This window comes from Penicillium cataractarum, assembly GCF_028827025.1.
Source record: "Penicillium cataractarum strain IBT 29864 chromosome Unknown utg000009l, whole genome shotgun sequence".
Taxonomy (NCBI): domain Eukaryota; kingdom Fungi; phylum Ascomycota; class Eurotiomycetes; order Eurotiales; family Aspergillaceae; genus Penicillium; species Penicillium cataractarum.
Window position 1 is genome coordinate 1,316,626 of NW_026622745.1, and position 20,193 is coordinate 1,336,818.

General features: G+C 50.1%; 8 protein-coding genes across 8 annotated transcripts; 4 read left to right on the plus strand and 4 right to left on the minus strand.

Annotated features, from left to right (window-relative positions):
* Positions 1-622: 622 nt before the first annotated feature.
* N7496_011081 (uncharacterized protein) lies at positions 623-2,298 on the minus strand (the record flags this gene model as incomplete). The annotated part of the gene is made up of 4 exons (XM_056703994.1): positions 623-1,096; positions 1,334-1,637; positions 1,710-1,823; positions 1,892-2,298. The coding sequence occupies 4 exons, from the start codon at positions 2,296-2,298 to the stop codon at positions 623-625; spliced, it is 1,299 nt and encodes a 432-aa protein (XP_056549954.1).
* A 2,962-nt stretch (positions 2,299-5,260) lies between these two features.
* N7496_011082 (RNA-processing protein PTA1) lies at positions 5,261-7,934 on the minus strand (the record flags this gene model as incomplete). The annotated part of the gene is made up of 6 exons (XM_056703995.1): positions 5,261-5,531; positions 5,594-6,444; positions 6,498-6,846; positions 6,907-7,110; positions 7,169-7,525; positions 7,597-7,934. Coding segments are annotated over 6 exons (2,370 nt in total), but the record flags the coding sequence as incomplete, so codon positions are not given.
* An 805-nt stretch (positions 7,935-8,739) lies between these two features.
* Positions 8,740-9,228, plus strand: N7496_011083 (uncharacterized protein; the record flags this gene model as incomplete). The annotated part of the gene is made up of 3 exons (XM_056703996.1): positions 8,740-8,753; positions 8,826-8,950; positions 9,137-9,228. The coding sequence occupies 3 exons, from the start codon at positions 8,740-8,742 to the stop codon at positions 9,226-9,228; spliced, it is 231 nt and encodes a 76-aa protein (XP_056549956.1).
* A 788-nt stretch (positions 9,229-10,016) lies between these two features.
* Positions 10,017-12,526, minus strand: N7496_011084 (dolichyl-diphosphooligosaccharide--protein glycosyltransferase subunit STT3; the record flags this gene model as incomplete). The annotated part of the gene is made up of 5 exons (XM_056703997.1): positions 10,017-10,287; positions 10,345-12,067; positions 12,135-12,254; positions 12,310-12,333; positions 12,391-12,526. 5 exons carry the CDS (start codon positions 12,524-12,526, stop codon positions 10,017-10,019), a joined length of 2,274 nt encoding a protein of 757 aa, XP_056549957.1.
* An 835-nt stretch (positions 12,527-13,361) lies between these two features.
* Positions 13,362-14,147, plus strand: N7496_011085 (CSN8/PSMD8/EIF3K family protein; the record flags this gene model as incomplete). The annotated part of the gene is made up of 3 exons (XM_056703998.1): positions 13,362-13,576; positions 13,636-13,817; positions 13,879-14,147. 3 exons carry the CDS (start codon positions 13,362-13,364, stop codon positions 14,145-14,147), a joined length of 666 nt encoding a protein of 221 aa, XP_056549958.1.
* Positions 14,148-14,613: 466 nt separating this feature from the next.
* On the minus strand, positions 14,614-15,104 carry N7496_011086 (ATP synthase subunit e; the record flags this gene model as incomplete). The annotated part of the gene is made up of 3 exons (XM_056703999.1): positions 14,614-14,687; positions 14,802-14,994; positions 15,081-15,104. 3 exons carry the CDS (start codon positions 15,102-15,104, stop codon positions 14,614-14,616), a joined length of 291 nt encoding a protein of 96 aa, XP_056549959.1.
* Positions 15,105-15,367: 263 nt separating this feature from the next.
* N7496_011087 (uncharacterized protein) lies at positions 15,368-17,575 on the plus strand (the record flags this gene model as incomplete). The annotated part of the gene is made up of 3 exons (XM_056704000.1): positions 15,368-15,499; positions 15,562-16,389; positions 16,451-17,575. The coding sequence occupies 3 exons, from the start codon at positions 15,368-15,370 to the stop codon at positions 17,573-17,575; spliced, it is 2,085 nt and encodes a 694-aa protein (XP_056549960.1).
* A 689-nt stretch (positions 17,576-18,264) lies between these two features.
* On the plus strand, positions 18,265-20,165 carry N7496_011088 (Zn(II)2Cys6 transcription factor domain-containing protein; the record flags this gene model as incomplete). Its single annotated transcript, XM_056704001.1, has 3 exons — positions 18,265-18,347; positions 18,417-18,461; positions 18,515-20,165. The coding sequence occupies 3 exons, from the start codon at positions 18,265-18,267 to the stop codon at positions 20,163-20,165; spliced, it is 1,779 nt and encodes a 592-aa protein (XP_056549961.1).
* Positions 20,166-20,193: the final 28 nt, after the last annotated feature.

Here is a 20,193-nt window from a genome sequence, read left to right on the forward strand (position 1 = left end):
TTTGTTTTGTTTTTTTTGTTCTTCTATTGATACCAAGCCATCTGTCTATACTACTCCATCGTGTCTCAAGGATTTGGAGACTGTGATTACTTTGAATACTGAATGTCTAAAAGAAATTCGATTCTAACCGTAAATCAAGCATTGGAAGGTCAAAAATCAAAACTAAATACACAATTCAAACAACAACTCGACTCAGGAATGAGCAAAAAGTCAAAAAAAGACCAAAACAGCAAACTTCAAAAGCAACAAAGCAGCCCCAATCAAGACGGAGCATTTAAACGAGCGACTTCCGTCAGAACCAGGAAAGCAGATGAGACGATAAGCCGATCCTATACAGAGGCAATCCTGCCAAAATTTGACATCAGCGCCGACGCACCTGTCAACCAAATCGAACAATCAAGCGAGCAGCATAATTCCAGAACCAGAAACGTAAACAAGAGCAGAATTTGGCTTTATAGAAGGGCAATGATGCCAGAAATCGGCATCAGTACCAACAGGATAGTCAGCCAAATCGAGCAATCAAGCGAGTGACATCAATCAGAACCAGGAAAGCGGATGAGACCAAAAGCTGACCCCATATGGTACGATATAAAATGAGTGATTTTGGCCAGCCGCTGATGAGCTATGGGGGCATGACTCTGGTCCACGCAGGCAGGACACCAACTGGCGTTCCTTGTGCTAAAGCTGATTTGATGCGGAATATACCCATGTCAACCCTAGCGGTTGGAGCAGTGGAGGTGTGCAGCTTGTACCGAATCCACGGTCCATTGACTCTGTCAGGAGTAGGGCCGCCAATTGGATCACCTAAGACGAGGACTTTGAGACGGTCCCAGCTTGTGAGCAGGGCACCGGTGGGATCAGCGAACGCGACCTCAACTTCGTAGATGTCGTGCCATTCCTCGTTGCCACTGAATGTTTTAACCGGGATTGTGCGCAGCTTAGAAGGAGATACCACGTTGACGCCGTTGTTTCGATAATGAGAATTGAGATCCGCCATATCCGAGTCAAACAAAGTCATGAAGTCGGACCCGGTATCGTCGGCAAAGATCAAGCCCTGGCCAGAGGTAGTGCCAGGATATCGGACCTGGATCGTCATCTAATGATGATAGTGGGACTCGAGTTAGCGGATTCTCATCCCCCGCCTACCGAACTTTGGATGGATGGAGAAGATCTTAGTGTTAACATACCCCTTTCTTGTGTGATATATTTGACGTCAAGCAAGGAACATGGTCCATCAACTTTACGCTGTAATCGTGCACGGAGCCCTGAAGAAATTCAAAGTGTTAGAGTCTTGCATCATGTTCGTAGTCAAGTCTTATCAATGTCTACCTACTTCTTCAACCCAAAAACCCCCTTCCTTGCCGTGCCGCCCATTAATAGCCATCATCTCGGCATATTCATAGGGCCTTGGCTCGCAAAGTCTCCTTCCCTTAGACCAGTATGTCACAAGTCCTTCGTGCAAATCTAGGTCCCCCTCTTGATATGCCTTCTTGATTGCCAGCACGGTTTGAAACCTTTCGTATTCGCCTTCGCGTCCTGCTTGGTGTCGCCCCTCGAGATGTTTGGCGACGCCCTGCAGCTGGATAATACGATTGACGACATTCCAGCTCAGTCCTGGGTAATTTCCCATCAAGTGTCTAGAGTACACAATAGTGAATTAGCGTCGAAACAGTCTAGCAAAGCCTCTTGTAAGAACAGCAACAACTTACGCTCTCCTTCTCTTTTCTTTCTCGAGCCTGTCCAGCTTCCTTTTGAAGACATGTGGCATGATTCTATCCACAGTGATCCGCTCCTTACACCGAGCGATTTGAGCATCAAAGTCTCTGGGAATAAGAAAAACAAGTCAGTGAATGTTGTCATATACTTATACCCCACGAGTCGGAGTACTCACTCGGGATCTAGATCTGGCTCTTGGTCATTCCACCCTCTAGGGACTTTCTCCATGAGGGTGATTGGCTTTTTACCCGTATGAGTCCATCTCTTCCGCTTGGGCCGCACAGGCGGACTCGGCAGGCTGATTTTGCCCACGTAGGACACGTTGAGATCGAGATCATCAATATCGATCTCCTCCTCCGAGCCAGACTGTGAGACAGGCTCTGAGGCAGATTCCGAGGAAGACTCTGCACCAGATTCTACACCAGGTTCTGCAAGAGATTCTTTGCCAGATTCTACAACGGACTCTGCGCCAGGTTCTGCAATAGATTCTGCAATAGATTCTGCAACAGATTGCTCTCGTGGTCTCTTGGGTGCACTATGAGCCGGTGTGCTCAGGGCAGACGACTTTCTCTTCGCCGACATGTTGGAAGGGACTCAATGAAGGTGCAGTGATACAACAGAAATTTTTTAAAGTTGAGAATGGATTCAAAAGCGAGGATTCTACATGAGTATTTGTACACAAAGGTTCACTGTCGGGGGAGGTACTCGTACAAAGAATTCAACTTCAAGTGGCTGGCAGATTATTCTATATTGAGGTATTTCGGAAAGGAATATTCCTCATAACAACAAAGATAATAGTGGAGTGGGAATGGAAACTTCTTCAAAGCAGGCGCAGCTTGATGGAAAGATCCGTGAAAGCGAAAGTCGACTGTAGACCTGGGGCCGAGTGAAAAAACCGGGACTTGGCCTTCCAAAGATCGAGTTCAAGTCGACGAGGACGGTAAGGACAAAGAAAGTAGCGACTCGAGGTTGGAAAATTGTGAGGCTAGGCGGACTTTGCGTGAAAGGCTACCGCCGATCGATCGTCGAGTATGGAAGACAAGGGAACTGCTGGAACAACCGGCACCTAGTCCTCTTACCATTGATATTACGCTAAGGGCATCAGTGGAGTCAAAGAAAAACAGTGGATTGAGAGTGAGCATCCTTGAAGAGAATGAAGCTCGGTAAAAAGACTCCAGAGACCTCCCGCTAGTCAACACTGTATGTGGAGGCCAGACTAAGGTAAGGGAGGTCGGCATAGTCAAGACAAAGAAATACAATATCAAATCCCTATCTAAGCCCGCCAATTCTGGAAAAAAAAATATGGTGCTCTCCATGAACACATTCAAGCTTCACGGGCATAACCAAAAAGGATAGAAGAAAAATCAGAGAAACCAAAGAACCCCAGTCGTTGAGATTGGCAGTACATCAAAGCGGACAAATTTTGGTGGAACGGGACCTCCACTCAGACGAAGCTAAGCTAAAGAAGACGATGGAAAGGAATCCAAGGAAGACAGGACATGGATTGGGAATTCATGAAAGGAGTCGAACTTTGGTGAAAAGATTCTTTCGCGGAAAGACTCGAGAGCGAAATTGAGTGTTAACTAGGAGCCACCAGCTACCTCGAACAAACTGGCAAAGAGTATTTCTAACCAAAGTTTGTGCCAACTTCTGGTGGCTTAGAATCTTGGTGAGCCCATAATACTTTGATCGATCTTGAAAATGAAGAATACTGACACAACGAGGTTCAAATTGAATGGCAGACTAAGTAGGACAGGTAAAAAGATAAAACAGACACAGGGTAAACATCAAAACAGGGATATCGAGCATTCAAGAGAGCAACATACCTAGAATAAGAAAATCGGACAAGATTTGAATCTGACAGCACAAAAACGCAAGGTCAACAAGTACTCGCAGTTTCCAAGCTGCGTCAAGTTAGAACAGCGTCGGAGGCAGCGTGTAATTATGCGAACGAAATGGAGCGGAGGCAACGAATATAATTTCCACAAACTCGCCGTCCCTTTCTTCGAGATTAATATTAATCCGACAGAAATTCTTCAATACGCTTCTCTTAATGTAACCTCGTTCTAGGTTCTTGTTGATGTATCCTTTGATGATCCGTATCTCTTTAGGGGAGTACTCTCTTAGCTACGCATTATATCGGGATTCAGCCGCTAGCTCCAGACCTATAGTCGTATCCATTTTACACTTAGGTATAGCTGGTCAAAAGTACCCGGTAATACACTATTATTATTTACCACGAAGGTCCTAACTGATGGTCTCTCCCAACCAAGTTAGGCGCCCCACTAATCAAGCCAGTAAAGCTTTTACCAGTGCATGCTTGGCCAAAGGTTTTCTTCCGACCATTCCAGCACTCTTTTATATTGAACCATTCATTCCTTGGACCCCTACAACCCTTTGGACCCCTATACTTGATCACTCACATTTACTGCTATCCTGAGGGAAACTTCGGCAGGAACCAGCTACTAGATGGTTCGATTAGTCTTTCGCCCCTATAAAAAGACTTAACATGGACCTACCGATCATCGATATCCTCTGTCAAGCTAAGGACGCTAACCAACTTCCAAACTCAATGGTCCTATGTGACCGAGAGCAGTGGACAAGTGATATTGAGCTTTATGCCCTGGGCTACTTGGCTCTCGAGGCCGAAGGGCGCGGAGGAGAGTACCCCCTACCCAGTCTCACTGTACCAGCCTCTATCGAGTCAATTAAGAAGCAGGTTATGATCAAGGTGCAGGACCCCAATTTCACCACCCCCCCCCCCCCCCCCCCCACTTCTCATTCATTCCCCCGGGTCGATTTCCATGAAGCTACTAGCTTCAAGTCAAGAGAGTCGTTATCATGCCTTCCAGGGTTAGGATTCCACGATCTTAATTGAACGTGCCGCGGACTAAGATCGATGAGGCCTTTTTTCAGGAACCCAGTTCGTTGAGATGGGGATGTCTTTCTTCTTTAGGTATCAACCTTTACTATTAAAGAATATGAAATATGAAGAAAGGGGGGGCAAAGAGAGGCCGTGAGAAAAGGAATTGAATTCAAAGGAGAACAAATTATCTATTTGCCTATTCTGCCTGACAAGATGATAAGTAACTCCTTCAACCCACAAAATTACTATACCCTTAAGATAGAAAGGTTGATCAAAGCAGATGAAATTCCGTGGAAAGTCCTTAGAGACCGAAATCCAAGTGTTGCTAGGGGCCACCAGCTACCTCGAACAAAGAGGACTCCCAAGCCAAGTCCGAGCCTACTTTGGTAGCTTAGGATTCCGATTCCAGTGGACCCATGATATTTTGTTGACCTCGAAAATGAACAACTATAGGCGTGGCATTCAAGCAAAGTTGGGCCGGAGAACCAATATGAAAAAAAAACTTGGATATGGAATGTAGCAACAAGAAAAGAAACAAAGGTATCGAGTAAGACATGGAAAGAAATTGGAATCTGAGGAATCTGAAGAAATAAGAATATGTATTCATCCACCATTCTGCGCTACTCCGTAATAATCAAAAGAATGTGGACGTTCATGTTGATGCACAGGGGCTTACACCTCTGCCTGGGGAGCGGCTGGTGCAGACTCTACGGCACCAGAGGGGGCTGGGGCCGTCTCAGCAGGCGCAGGAAGTGCTTGGGGGCGCCACCTGGCCAGGACCTTGCCAGCTGCGGGGCGTGATTCCTCGTCTGGGAGATTCTTTGTCAGTGACCATTTCCGTTGGGGTAGATCGGGGGGGGGGGGGAAGTGGGTCTTACAAGTCTGGTAAATGTCCTCGAGCGTGTTAAGGCACATGTCCCGGGCAGGGGACCGGAACATGATCAAGTACCTGTGGAAAGGGCGGCGTTAGACAAATTAAGACCAAGTCAGAGCACAATTAAGAATACTCACATCAAGGCCTGCACGGTAAGATTCACACGTTCCGGATCTTTAGCCAGACTGGCCACCCGCTGTGTAATGGCGATGGTGACCTCTGGAATCTCACTAAGGAATCGCACCAATACCTTGATATCACGGGAGTCAAGGTATGGCAGGAAACCATCCAAAAGACGCAGAACCCAGGTATCATAATAAAGCGCAACGGTGGGCTCCTCGTCTTCATCACCACGATCCGAATTGGCCGCTTTCATGCGAACCCGGTCATTGTACCACTCCTCATTGAGCCAGGTAATTCCAATCTTGAGTCGAGCGCGGAAATCCTCCAAAATATAACGGTACAGTGTTTCGCGGATCGAATCCGAGATAGTTGTTTGTCTTTTTCCACCAGCAAGATCCCCTTTAGCTTTGTCACCGCCCTCCAGACCAGCTGGGGCGCGAGTGGCCAAACGAGTAAGAAGTATAACCCAGGCATCTCGGTCAAAGGTACTTCCAGCTAGTCGTGCGAAACCCGGTTGTTGCTGGTTCTTGCTCTGAGCGGGCGATGGGGTTGTTTCGACAGCATCAATCATGCTGAATACCCGCGAAACTGCGCTGCGACCTACATCACCTGCTTCCTCCTCGGTCAATGCTGGTGGTTGAGGCAGAACGAAGGGCCCCAAGGATACCAGATCGGGCTCCAACTCTACATCCTCTGCTGTGATAGCAGCGGCCTCCTCTGAAACATTCGCTCCAACATCCAGGGGTTCATAGTCAGGCTCGTAATCATCGTCGTCATCTGCAGCCGCAGCCGTAGCGGCTTGGTGTAGTTGTTGCCGCTTCAAGTTTTGTTCTTTCGTGATAGTCTGATATCGGTTTCGTATAGCCTGAAGACAAATTAGCTCTTGTCCACTTCGACTTCTCCCGAGGGTCTACTTACATCGACAGCCTGAGTAAGCAACGACGGGTTTACTTGAGATAGTAGTGGGACCGCAATCTTCACCACTAGATCGGGAGGCAACTGTTTCACATCAAAGGAGGACAGACCGATATCCTGGGTGATGGTGAACAGCTGATCAAAGCTGGTCGGGCCTGGAGGCAGAGGGGGAATGTTGAGCAGCGGAGGTGTCATGGCATCAAGACGGGCCCGCTTAGCATTATCCAGGCCATCGGTCGGCTCAACGGGCAGTCCACGCTTCCGAGAGGCATCTTCAGTGACCTCAAGTCGAGATTGCATCATGCGCTCGATATACGCTTGCATCTTCCCCATCAGTGGGTGGCTGGGGTTCCTGGAGTGGATTAGTTAGCCTTCGCTTTGAGTAACAAATAGCGCTTGTAGATTGCGATACTTCTTCATTACATTGAACAGCAATGCTCGGGCAGTGCGTTCCATGGACTTGACGCCGACACGGACAGTAGGAGTGAATGGCGGACGGACATGTTTAGAGGGATAGAAGTCCATAATCGTCTGAATAATTTTGTTCGCAATCGACTGGCGAGTGCGGATCAAAGGCGCGAGACAGTTCAGAGTCGCATTGACGATAAGGGGGTCACTAGAAAGCATCAGTATCAACCAAACAGTACCGATCGATCTAGTCTCCAGATTCGAACCTTGTCTCTTCTTGGAATACCCCGAGTAGCCGGTCAAGTAAACCAGATGCCTCGGCCTCTAGGTGTGGGATAGCAAGCAGGGCGTGGGTCCGGGGGACAACGGCCAAGGACGTCTCGTTTTGATCGGGTCGCTGGTGGATTTTAGTATCCTGGACATCTGGATCCGGGGGGACGCGGCTTGCGGAACATACCCTAGGGTCCGCAATCAAACCAGGCGTCTGGACCTGGACGACGCGCTGTAGAAACTTGACACAGCAAATCTTGACCGGGCATGGGAAAGAGTCCATTTTCCGGAGGATCTCTTGTTTGACCGCGTTCATGGTTTCCCATGTCTTGGTATCTTCCGGGTGATTCACACTACGAGCGACGCATTAGTATCCGTAACGTCCTTAACCAATGCCTCATCCTCATCTCTTTCGCGAACGTACATATGGCGAAAAATCAGCGGGTATAAGCTGGCAGATGTCTGCACCAAGCTCGACAAGACTGCCGTATCCGTCTCGGGCAGAGCTAAGGTCTCTTGAATCGATTGCAAGACGGTCGGCGCAAGCTGCTGCTTCTGCGCCGTAGCTAGGATCGGACTAGCAAACGTCTCTGCCAAAAAGTCCGCGCCCCATCTTCGCAATTCCAGTCTGGCGTTGGCTCCGACGATGGGCAGGATACCGTTTACAATCTGCGGGTAGAGCGCGGCATCGCCAAGGACGAGGCTTCGAGCGGCGTTGAGCTGGGCGACTTGGTCGACCACCTGGTCGGTCGATTGAGCCATCGCGGCTCGGAGGGAGGAAGGGGGAGGGTGTGCGCTGGTCGGTGATCGGCAGGATGCGACGGTTTTGCGGGCGGGTCTAGATGAAGCTCGAGAGGTCTTTCCTAGCCGGGCCGAAGCGTGACTGGAGCTGCTCGGCGGAGACGACGCGCCGGGACGCTAGAGCGTGGGTGACGATAAGAAAGGATCGGAGCGACAGGCCGAACTACGCGCGTGTGGGATGGATTGAGAGGGGGAGTAGGGATAAGTAGCCTGTCGGGTGTGTAGGGCGAGGAGCGTGGAGCGTGCAAGGTGGATATGAAGGAAGCAGAGAAGGTCGCAGGGGTCGGGAGAAAAGTTGGGGAAAGTTGTCGATGCTCTTGGGCCTGCGCAGAAGTGGACCACGATACCATCAGTTAACATCCAGATAAACCAGGGTTGTTTTAAACAAGATAGTGACTATCAAGGTGCCACAGAGGTTTCTATCTGGCCTAATATCCGAAGCATCACGAGGAATATGGCATTCAATCGTCTTATCTGCTGTAGAGTCTACATCAAGCCAACAGAGCCACCATAGATGCAGGCAATCCTTTCGATTGATAAACAATGAAGTGTCTTAAATTAATCCCAAATCCGAGACTTTTAGTTATTCATGACCTAATTGCCTCTTGCACAGTATAATAGAACAGCTCCAAAGTAGGGGCATAACGAGAGTATACAAATCCCAATCTGCAGGCAAAAAGTAATCAGCGCCAAGACTTCCGAGTTGGCCATCGAATTGTCGCCAGCCTCTCTTCCTCTAAATCTTCAACACCCACCACCCTTCACCATGGCCACCGGAATGTACGTGACTAGACCAGCATCTTCCTACAGCCTATAACTTGGCCTCGGCTAACATCTTGCGCCCCTCTACAGCTTCAACTCCACGTACTACGGCAAGGACTACCGCGCCGGTGCCGCCCTCCTGCGTGCCCGCCGGCCATATCTTTTCAAGAATGCCCTGACCGGCTTCGGTCTATTCGCCTTCTCAATTGCTGTCTGTACGTACCGCCGGATCTCTAATTCCTCCCCGAGTGTCCCTGTTCCTACATTCGCGACACCTAGCATCATGCCACCCACCCAGCACGCTGGGCGCAACGAAGACGCACGGAAACCCACAAGACACTATACGCAAGGACCTTTCTAGAACCGACTTACTGACCATGACATCTTCTCTCCAAATACAGACACTTACACCATCCGCGCCGTCGGCCAAGAAGAATTCTCCGACGTCAAAGTCCCCGACGCCCCCGCCCAGAAACTCCCAGCCCAGAAATAAACTCAACACAGAATGGTGGCAGTCCCTCCCCGGAAGTCTGACCTTGACCTTCCGTCTGATACTGGAGCCATCGTGACACGGATATCCTGCGTGTGCAATATAGTCGCATCATTTTGAAGGGCGGAACGAGTGGCCGAGGGTAGACCAGATGAATGGCTCCCTCGGCGGGGAAACAAGCAACGGAGCACATTGGGGTTATGGAGTCTTCCTGAGCTAGACAATCCTTCCTTATTTTTTTTTCATTCGGGATTTGTGAGCTCTGCGGGTTTGTTTTGTTGGTATTGATGGGTTGTACAGAGTAGATTGGCCAGGATATTTTGCTCTTGTACATATCTAGGCCCTCGTTTGAATGCTAGTCTCTTCTCTTTTTTACTTGATGGGTAATGAAATGTAGTGTTTCATGGATGAGCCAACAGTATAGATAGATGAGGACCTATAAACTAATGATTCCTCTGTGTAGGTATTGATTGTTGTTTCTGAAAATGGTGGGGTGATCCATTTCCACGGATATATATCTAGCCTTCCAGTGGACATATGGATGGAACTACCAGTATTTTACCTAGGTTAGGTTTGCAAGACTACCGGGCAGGGCTACTATGTACGTCCAATCTTTCCAAAAGGTTCCATTGTATATTGTTTCTAAGCTATTGACTCGAAGAATATACGGAGAACCAAGGATAGAAATCATGCAGACAAGACAAGCTCGTCATGCCGTGAAAAAGTAACCAGTATCACAGGAGAATATCAAGACAGAAAAAAGCAAAAACAACTCTAATTCACAGGCAAGTCTACTCCGTTCGCAGAACGCGAGGACCCTTCTTCTTGGAAGCACGCTTACGCTTAAGACCCTTATCGAAGGCGACCGCATTGTTGTGGTCACGACCGAAGTTGTCCAAATCCTTGACCTTGTAGATCCGGATGATCCAGTTCTCACTGGTGAATGCCTCCTCGAGGGTGTTGAGCTGCGGGCTCTCGGTCGGCACACGGGTACCACGAACCCGATCGACGGCTTGGCCAGCAGGGAAGAGAGACTGGTAGTTATAGTAAGACATCTTGTACCTATAGGAGAGTTAGTGAACTGTGTCCGCTGTAAGGGGTAAAAGGAGGCTAACGTACATCAAGCTGTTACGCATGGTAGGGGTAGCCTCATCGTCGACACGGTACTCGCCACGAGCAGTGAAGAAGTCACGCTCCTTCACCTCATCGGGCCAGATACCTTCGGCAATACGGACCATCCACAAGAACTTGTTCAGGTCATCACCCGAGTAGCCCAGCAACCCGCCGAAGACGACCAGAACGTAGTCCACATCGTGTTGACGAAGGATAGGGTAGCTGACCTCCTCTCGGGAGCTCATAGCCTTGCCAACAGTGGCGATGTGGGTGTTGTTCCAGGTGTTGTTGTCGACCAGGGTGGGGCGATCAGCCATACCACCAATCTGGTAGCCATAGTCCCACCAAGACATGATCTTGGCGTTATCGGCGGTGTTCTGGCGGAGCCAGTAGTAGGCCTCACGGTAGTCATCAATGATGTGCTGGCTACCATCCGGCATGCGGCTCGCCAACACAACGGAGGGAGACGAGTAGGCATTAGAGGTGACCCAGGTGCAGTGCGCAACGAAGAGAAGCAGGTAAACGGTAATGGAACCGGTCACAACAGCCTTGGAGAAGTACGAGTAGATGCCAACAACGGGCTTCTGAGTCGATCGGAGCGACTTGGAGTCCTCAGCATTGGTCTTGGTCTGGGCCTCGGGGTTCGGCTTGGACAGGACCATGAAGTGGTCGAGAATACCTGACAGAGCCAGGGCGGCGGCGACGCAAACAATTGGGGTAAGGGTGAGCATCAGACGGACCATGACACCAGCAAAGTAGCTAGAAAGCACGGCGTAGATGATCACAAAGACGTGCTCGTCCTTGAGGTTCTGGAAGCACATGAACACACCAGCTGGGAAGAGCCAGATCAGGAAGTTCAGATCAAAGAAGAAGGCCGGCCAGGCAGTGGGCTGGTGCTCGGAGACGGACGCGATGATAGGGATGTGGATCTTGGCGTAGCCAGTATCCCACAGGGAGTAGAAACGACCGCTCCATGGAGCAATGACACCCGAAACGGAGAGCAGAACCAAACCAGCGAATCCAAGGCCGAAAGTGAGCAGGACCATGGCAGTCAAGAGCTTCTGGAACTGCTTGCCGGGCAGGAAACCACGAACAAAGTCCGCAAAGGCCACAAGCTGGATCAGTCCGAAGACACCCAGGGCAGACATGTGATCGCTGTTGCGAATGGGCAGGAATCCAACGAAGGGGATCTGCATGCTACCCAGTGTTCCGAGGGCGTACCAGGTGGTGTAGCTGATGTACACACGAGAGCTGTAGCGACCCATGCAGAGAAGAACGAAGACATGGAGAGGAATGAGGTTAGTAATGAAGACATATCCACCCCAGGCCGAGACCATGTAGCCGTAGAACAGAGCAGTCAAAGCTCCCCACATGATCGATCCGTTCTTGACGGCCTTGATCCACAGGAAGAAGGTGAAGACCAGCAGGAAGATAGCAATGGCCTCGTTATCGTAGCTACCAGCGACGGAACGCGAGATATAACCGGGAGCAATTCCCATGAATGCAGCAGCGAGGAGACCGGCAGAGGGAGAGGTCGACATCTCGCAAGTCAAGAGGTACATTGCCAGAGCAGTCAGGCCCGAGAAGCCGGGGGCAAGCAGAACGCAAATGTTTCGAATATCGACGGGGATAGTGAGGAAGCGAAGGATGTGGTAGATGACACCACTGGTCACCATGAGACCGGGGTACAGGGTGCCACCAGTGACACGACCCAGGGGATGCCATGTTCCTGAGCAAAGACGCAATAGTCGTTAGCAACATGTTGACGGACAATCCGAACAGGATGAACAACGTACGGTCATCAAACCAATCCCAAAAGCTATAGAAGCCATTTTGAACCAAATACTTTGTTGCACGGAAGTTGAACCAGGGATCGACTGCAATTGGAAAGAGGTCAATATTTCGAGATCTGTCATCTGGTCGAGGCCAAGTTGTATTCTGGGCCATGCAGCAGGGGCCAGGGAAGCATACATTCGTGAATAATACTTTCAAATCCTGGAATTGAGATTAGCAACAGAGGAATCAGAATGTAGATGTTGGGTCAATTCATACGAATAACACTGAACAGACGACTGGCCACGGCGGCCGCAGCGATTGTAAGGAGGATAATGATCCGCAATAGACCGCGCGTACTTTGGCCGGAGCTGCCCTTCAGCAGGACATCAAGAGAGGAGGAGGATTGGGCCATGATGGCCAAAGAAAAGGAGCAAAGTCCAGAAATCAAAAGAGACACATGAAAACAAGAAAAGGATCGGGCAGAGCTGCCAATGGTTGGTCGCCTGGTTGATGGTTGGAGGAGGGAGAGCTGCGCAAGGTGGTCACTTCGAAAGTCTTGGCATTCGGGGAAAAGGCGGGCATGCAGTTCGGCGGTCACTTAAAGCTCGCTGGTCATCCAAGTTAGCGTCCTTTTCTAACACCACTACGATCACTATAGGCTCAACGGTGCTAGAAATCCTGACCTGTGTTATTTAATTTTTTACATGAAAGATCCTGTTATTTTACGCCGTTTAAACCCGCTAGGGCCAACATGTATAGACTTCTAACGCATAAATAATTATAGAGAGAAAAGACTACTACGATATAATCATGTGGCTAAGTAGAAACTTCTGTTTCTAATGGGTAATGAGATATATATAGAAAAAGATGCTGAAACAGAGTTAAAAGACATAATAATTGACAATATGTTGAATGACGTCCACGTTGGAAGATATGGATGTATAATCACACTGAGACTGATAAATAAAGTGTGCAAGGCTGATTACATAAAGATAGTATAAAGTGTAATAATTCATGCACTATTCTCTAGCACCACCGAGCTTTAGTGTGACCGCCGAGCTGCCTCCCGGAAGAAGGCGCCACCTCCGACTGCTCCCCGCAATCGTCACTTCTCACTGTTCTCTTTGATCTGTTGCCCACTCCACAGATTCAAGAAGTGTTCCACCGGAGAAATCTTACCGAATTCTCTAGAGATACAAGACCTCATTTGGCAACGAAAACCATCATCCTCCGTGGACGGTTCCAAGATGGAGCTGCCTCCACTCTCCCTGGAGCAGCTGTCGAAGCTGGCTGCGTCCAATACTCCCTCGTCACAGCTCTTTGAGATCTTGTCGCAATACGAAACGGATGCATCTATCATGTCTGCTGGTTCAGGGAGTGCAGAAACTGGAGCCGGCGATCCTCAGTTACTGAGCTTATTCTACTCGAGCTTCTTCTTCGCCCATCTTCTCACCAAGCAACTGTCAGTACCTTGAATATGATTTGCAAAAGATCAACACTAATATGAAACCATTGATATAGACCGGAAGCTCGAGCTCTGACAAAACGAATGCCCGAAGCCCTGCGACACCAAGATCCATCTTTACAGAACTGCCTGACTTTGCTTCAAGCACTTTGGCAGACCCAGCATGCCCAGGTTTACCAGATTCTCCGAGGGCTGCCATGGCCAGAAAGCCTGCAACCACTAGTTCGAAGATATGAGAGTATGCTCGAATCTAGAGCCAGAATGTGATTACAGACTGCTAATACGAAGCACCCTCCTAGACTTCTTCCAAGACGATACACTGATCGCGATCAGCACAACCTACGAAGCGATAAGGCCTGAAACCGCTGCAAACTACCTTGGCCTTGACCCGCAAGCCGCAGAACAAGGAGACTCGGCTATCATCGAAAAGTTCACAAGTTGCGGATGGACCTGGGACCCGGCGGCTCGGCTACTGCGCCCCTCTCCGATTGTCGTGCAGCCCACCGACCAGACCTCCTCGAACGGGATTCGGGAGACAATGGCAATGCTGGGTAATCGCGGAAGGTGAATGGCGTACGGAGGGTCCGGGGAGAAATGGCAAATCGCTGAAGGGTTCCCCGATAAGCCGAGGGACGCCGGGTCTACGTACTCTCATCGAAGAGTCCGATACAATGGCAAAGCGCCGAAATAATCAACACTAAGCCAATCTAGAAACAAAAAGGCTAGTGGTAACGCCGGAATGCATAACACGATCTTTTTGCTCATTGTGGTCCAACTGTAGTGTACAGTCGCACGACAGCCCAGGGTATGTACAGGACCCAAATGATAACGTCTAAAACGATGAGTAAAAGAAAACGAATCAAAAAGAAATCATTGCATCTTTCGCTCGCAATGTCGCAACTCGGGGGCAAATTAGACCCAAACAATCGTACAATAAATGGACCCGAGCAATCACGTCTAATACCCTGGGGGGAGGTGCGAGTTCCGCAAAGAGATGCGTATCCATTCCTCCTCTATACTATCTCTTAACATATTCAAGGGTTCTCCTTGGCCTTGGCCAGCAAGAATGCCTCCAGATCGAACTTGGGGTCCTCGAAATCGGTGATCACTGTAGGGAATGGAGCGGTTAGCGCTGCGCGTTCGGAGGAGTGGCGATTCCAGGTATTCCCGAACGCCAATGTGTAGTCTTTCAATCGAAGGGGCAAAGTGGTTATCAACGTACATCCACTGGATTGCGTGGTGGTCTCCTGCTTGGGCTGGGTCTTTTTCTTCCACTCGGCCTTGGCCTGCTCGATCAGGCGCTCCTTGCGAGCGTACTCGTGCTCGATCTCTGTGCGCTTGGCGGCCTGGGTAAGGGATGACTGGTGGTAGACACCGTAGATGAGACCGGCAACGAGAGCCGAGTAACGGAAGACCTGTATAAAGAGCAATGGGTGGTTAGAACATCCGATTTCGCATCGATGCATGGGGCGGGTGTTTCCTAGGCCGGGGCAGGACTCACGTTGACACCCTGAGTGCTAGCCATTTCTGCGAAGTTGCCGGAAGACGGAATGAAGGCAATAAAATAAGGAGCGGGATATCCGAAGGACCGTTCAACAGAAGTCGACCGTCAATTGCAGTTGAATCTCCGGGTTGGGGCAAGGCGAGGTGGTTCAGTCCCTGTTCTGCGCGAGTTTTTCCGGCGCCGTTCGGACCTGGGCGCTTATGTCATCCCGGTAAATAAAGCGCAACCAACGCTACTACTTGTAGCTTCAGCTACGCCTCTGGTCGGCTCCCCATGATTTCAAGATGTCGACGATGCAACAACGCAAAAATGAGATCTTGGCCAAGCGGGCCAAGCTGGCCGAATTGAAAAAACAGCGCGAACTTCGCCAGAAGGAGTTCAACAACAACAGGAACAGCATCGGGGATAGTTCAGAGGTAACGCGGCCTGAAGAATGCAATCTACAGTTCGATCGCAGTCTGACTTTCTCTTGTTATAGATTGTTTCGCCTGTGCCTAGTCGCTCTGATAGTAGAGCCGAACTCGATGATCTGATCTCGCGCTTGGTGGACCGACCTGGATCAGCTTCCATCAGCCATGGGGCGGATGGCCTGTCGCGCAAAGGAAGTCGCCCGAATTCAGTATTGAGCGCCAGTCAACTGAGTGGAGAGAACGCCGAGACCTTATCCCCTACATCCCGACCGCAGTTACAGTCCATTGCCGTACAGACAATGGGAGAAGAGCAGCCCTACACCTACTCCGCACCCGAAGCTCAAGCCCCGCCTCCCCCTGAACCCAAACCCGAGCTCGTCACCTACAGCAAGGCCGTGCAAACAGACGGTCTCGAATCACCACCCCAGTCAGAAGATGGATCAGTTGCTTCGGATAATGAGGAACAAGTGGGCACTACACGGTCAAGCAAGCGTCTCAGTCGACGAGACCGGGAGCGCGATGAGGAAATCCGGCAGAAGATTCGCAAAGAGATTGAAGAAGAATTGCAAGCTACGAACCAGGACGGGGCTGCGGCAGCAACTACGCAATCTACACAACTCCGGTACCCCCTGCGCACGCTTGACGATGACGAGCTGAAGGCGGTTACTTCATCCGACGACTTTTTGGACTTTGTGGAGCGGTCCTCAAAGGTGATCGAGCGGGCATTGGATGAAGACTATGACGTCCTTGCAGACTATGAACTTGGCGTGAATGGAGACGTGGAAGAGGATGAAGAGACTGGCAAGAAGAGGAGGGGTATCCGAGAGGTCTGCCAATTCTATGATGAGCGATGGAGCAAGAAGCGCATGGTCACCGACCTGAGCTTCTCACCCAAGGTATGCTTTCTTCCGCATTGGAGAGATGGTCTTTGTGCCCCTAATACTAACTTGTATCCAGTTTCCGGAGCTTGTCCTGGCATCATACACGAAGAATCCCTCAGCCCCTCATGAACCCGATGGACTTGTCCAAGTCTGGAACCAACACTTGCACTCTCGACCAGAATACGTGTTTCACTCTACTTCTGATATTCTCGCCGCCAAATTCTCCCCTTTCCACCCTAACCTAATTGTGGGAGGCTCATACTCAGGCCAGGTGCTTCTATGGGATACTCGTTCCTCGCGCGCCGGCGGCGGCGCTCCCGTACAGAAGACTCCTTTGACTGGGTCTGGACATACCCATCCTGTTTACAGCATCTCAATTATCGGTACACAAAATGCGCATAATATCCTGACCGTGTCCACGGACGGAGTCGTCTGTGGCTGGACCGTCGACATGCTTTCTCAGCCGCAAGAATACCTCGAGCTGACTACGCCCCCTCCATCCAAGACGGAAGATCTTGCGCCAACTACCATGTCATTCCCCCAGTCTGATCCGACGTTCTTTATCGTCGGAACCGAGGAGGGAGGTATCTACCCCTGCCACCGTTATGACCGAGCCGGAGCAAAGGCAGGAACCGACCACCGCCTCGCATACCGCGGCCACGCCGCGCCAATCATGTCAACGGCGTTCCATCCTGCACGCGGTCCAGTTGATCTGGGAGACCTTATGCTGAGTTCCAGTCTGGACTGGAGTGTGAAGCTCTGGCGCGTACGGCCCCCAGCGACGACTGCTGCTCTCACATCGGGAATGTCCTCAGCCCAGGTTGTCTCGCCTATTCTGGACATTGTCCGCGACGATGTCGTGTACGATGCCCGCTGGTCTCCTCACAGACCGGGCGTTTTCTCTCTCGTCGACGGTGCTGGCAACGTCGAGGTATGGGATCTCTACACAGACACCGAGGTCCCGGTTGTACGGACGACACCCTCTCGTGGCCCTGGCGCCATGCCATCCCGCAGTCTCAACAAGGTTGCTTGGGAGGAGCGCGAAGGTCGACGCCTGGCGACTGGCGGTCTCAATGGCGTGGTTACGGTCTTCGAAGTCGGCAAGGGTCTGGGTGGTCCGTCGGAGGAAGTCCCAGCAGAGGAGTGGGCGGGTATGAAGCGATTAGTCGGGAAACTAGAGCAGAAGGATCGAGTGGTTTGATTTTGAATGATCATTGTACATGGCACCCACTGCCATATCTGTTACCCTTGAGCCCTACAAACTTTTGTCCCCTGCCATGTCTAGTTTCTGCTTGCCATATACCCCTTTCTTCTTCAATACATAATTTAGGGATATTGTCTCCATCCCACCATTTAGCAAGTCTGTAAGGCCATAGAAGTAAGACATGCCATTAATTTCTGTACTTCGTATAGGTCAAAATAGGGACACTATAGAATGTGGCTGACACGTGATACATGTGCTTACGCGTTTCGCAGAGGCATTAAATGGTCACAAATAGGGTACATAGTCCATTTGCACAAAAAATGGAAAATTCTTTAGCCTCGTTTCGTTCTATCTCAACTTTTGATCGAGCTTTTGCTGGAGAATCTCAGCATAATCCGGCCGCATGCCTCCGTCATTTGTGGCCCCACCTTCTCGCCCCCACACCATTCTAAGACAACCAACATCCCTGCTGTGCCAGCCCAAGACTATGTCTCGATTTTGGGACCGACTTGGGTTCACCTTTCTTTCTTTCATACCTCCCTAATATCCCCAAGTCTTGCACAAGCCGCATTGGATCATTGGTGCACCGCTGTTTATCAACAGTCGGAGCTCTCGTGTGAAACCTCCTCTAATACGAGGTGTTGCGGTGGCTGCCGCGCCACCCGTACATTCCCTGAAAGCCCAGAATGGCGGAGGAATCAGATAATGTAAACTCAAATCGGAAACGCGCCTTCAAGCCGAAGGTTCGCACGGGTTGTATTACATGCAAGTGAGTTCAGACCATATTTGATAGTGCGGCCTAAGATTATCCTTTGACCAAAATTCTAACAGGATATAGGACTCGACGGGTGAAATGCGACGAAGGAAAACCTGCTTGCTCGCGGTATGTATTTCATCTATCCATATATGCAAATATAGGGCTAATCAATAACACAGATGTCTGCGTACTGGACGAACATGCGACGGTTATGAATCATCCAAGCCCCTCGTCATGGTACCTAGGGCACTAGCCCCGGCTCCTGCTGTCGAATCACCCATGGAAGCCCGAGCACTGGAGCTGTTCTTTCATAAATCTGCAAAACAATTAGCTGGTTCTTTCGAAAGCGCCTTTTTCCAGGGTAGTGTCGCCCAGTCGAGCCTTGTGGAGCCTACCATCCGGCACGCCATTGCAGCGATTGCAGTCCTCCATGAAGAGATGCTATCACGTCCAGCTGAACAAGAATGGAGTATTCAAGGCCAAGGACTACCGATTCAGTTCTATAACAGGGCTATCCGTGCTCTGCTTCAAAAGCTCAAAACAGAGCAGACCTCGATTTCATTGACGTTCATGGCGAATATTTTATTCACCTGCTTTGAGTATTTTCAAGGAAACCTGACGGCAGCCAGGTCTCATGTCAAAAGTGGAATCAACCTCTTGGAGTCATGGCGAGGAAATACGCGGGCTCTCTCCAATAAACCATGGGGTCAAAGTTATGATTCCTATGAATCATATTTTATGGAAACCGAAATTGCACCACTTCTCAGCGTCTTTCGTACCAACATCCTAGAGAAGGAAGATGCGAGAGATAACGGGTTCTTCTTGAATCCAGTGGACCAAAATGGCATTGTTGTTCTCGGTGATCGATTCGAGAATATACAACAGGCCAGGGTTGGCTTACTAGACGTGATTACGTGCACGTCTGGAAGTGCGCACTTCGACGATAAACAATCGCCCAGCAAAGGTCAGGCCGTTGAAGATGTCGACCGGTGCCCCAAGAATATAGACGAGATCATCTTTAATTGGCAGTCTAACTTTGACGACCTGGTCTTCCGAAAAGGTTCCTCATGGGGATACAGAGAGAGACAAATCGCTAGTGTCGTTCGCATTATCAAAATGGCCGAAACCCTTGGGAGACGCAACTACCTGGCCGACAATGAATGCTCATGGGATAGCGCACGAACCGAGTACGAAGAAATGATATCAATAGCCGACAGTCTCATCTCCGATCAAAGTCGCTTCCCTGAGGATGGATTCCGACTCTTGAGTTTGGATTTCGGCAAGCTATTTTGTTTCCACTTACTGGCCTGGAAATGCCGATGGCCTTCTCTTCGCCGCTGGGCTTTGTCCTTGTTGCTGAAAGTTCCTAAGCGCGAGTGGCTTCTCGACGCGAAACATTACCACGCTATTTTCTCTCGCATTATGGAGATTGAGGAGGCGCATCTCAATGCCTTGTCGGAGGAAATTATTCAACAAAATATGCTCCCTCCTGAACATTCTCGAATCTATGATTTTGAGGTCATAGCTCAAACACCGCCCTCCTCCACATCATCATCGCCTGCTTCATCCTCCTCCTCTTCTCCTCCACCTTCTTCATCATCTTCGTCGAATGGGGCTGCTTGCTACGCAGTAACATTCTGGAGCAAGCCTACGGGTCATGACGGGCCGTCTTTTAGTGTCACTGAGCATATAGAGACAGCATCTTCCCATCCTGGCGAAACAGCCGTCCCGTTAAACCTGATTGCACAGCACTACTCGCATCTGCAAGGACCGAGGAAACAATTGACAATCCGGCCGAGGACAATACGGGGACTAGAGTTTGATGAATGATTACCTTCGCTTCAGGTGCGCCTTGTTA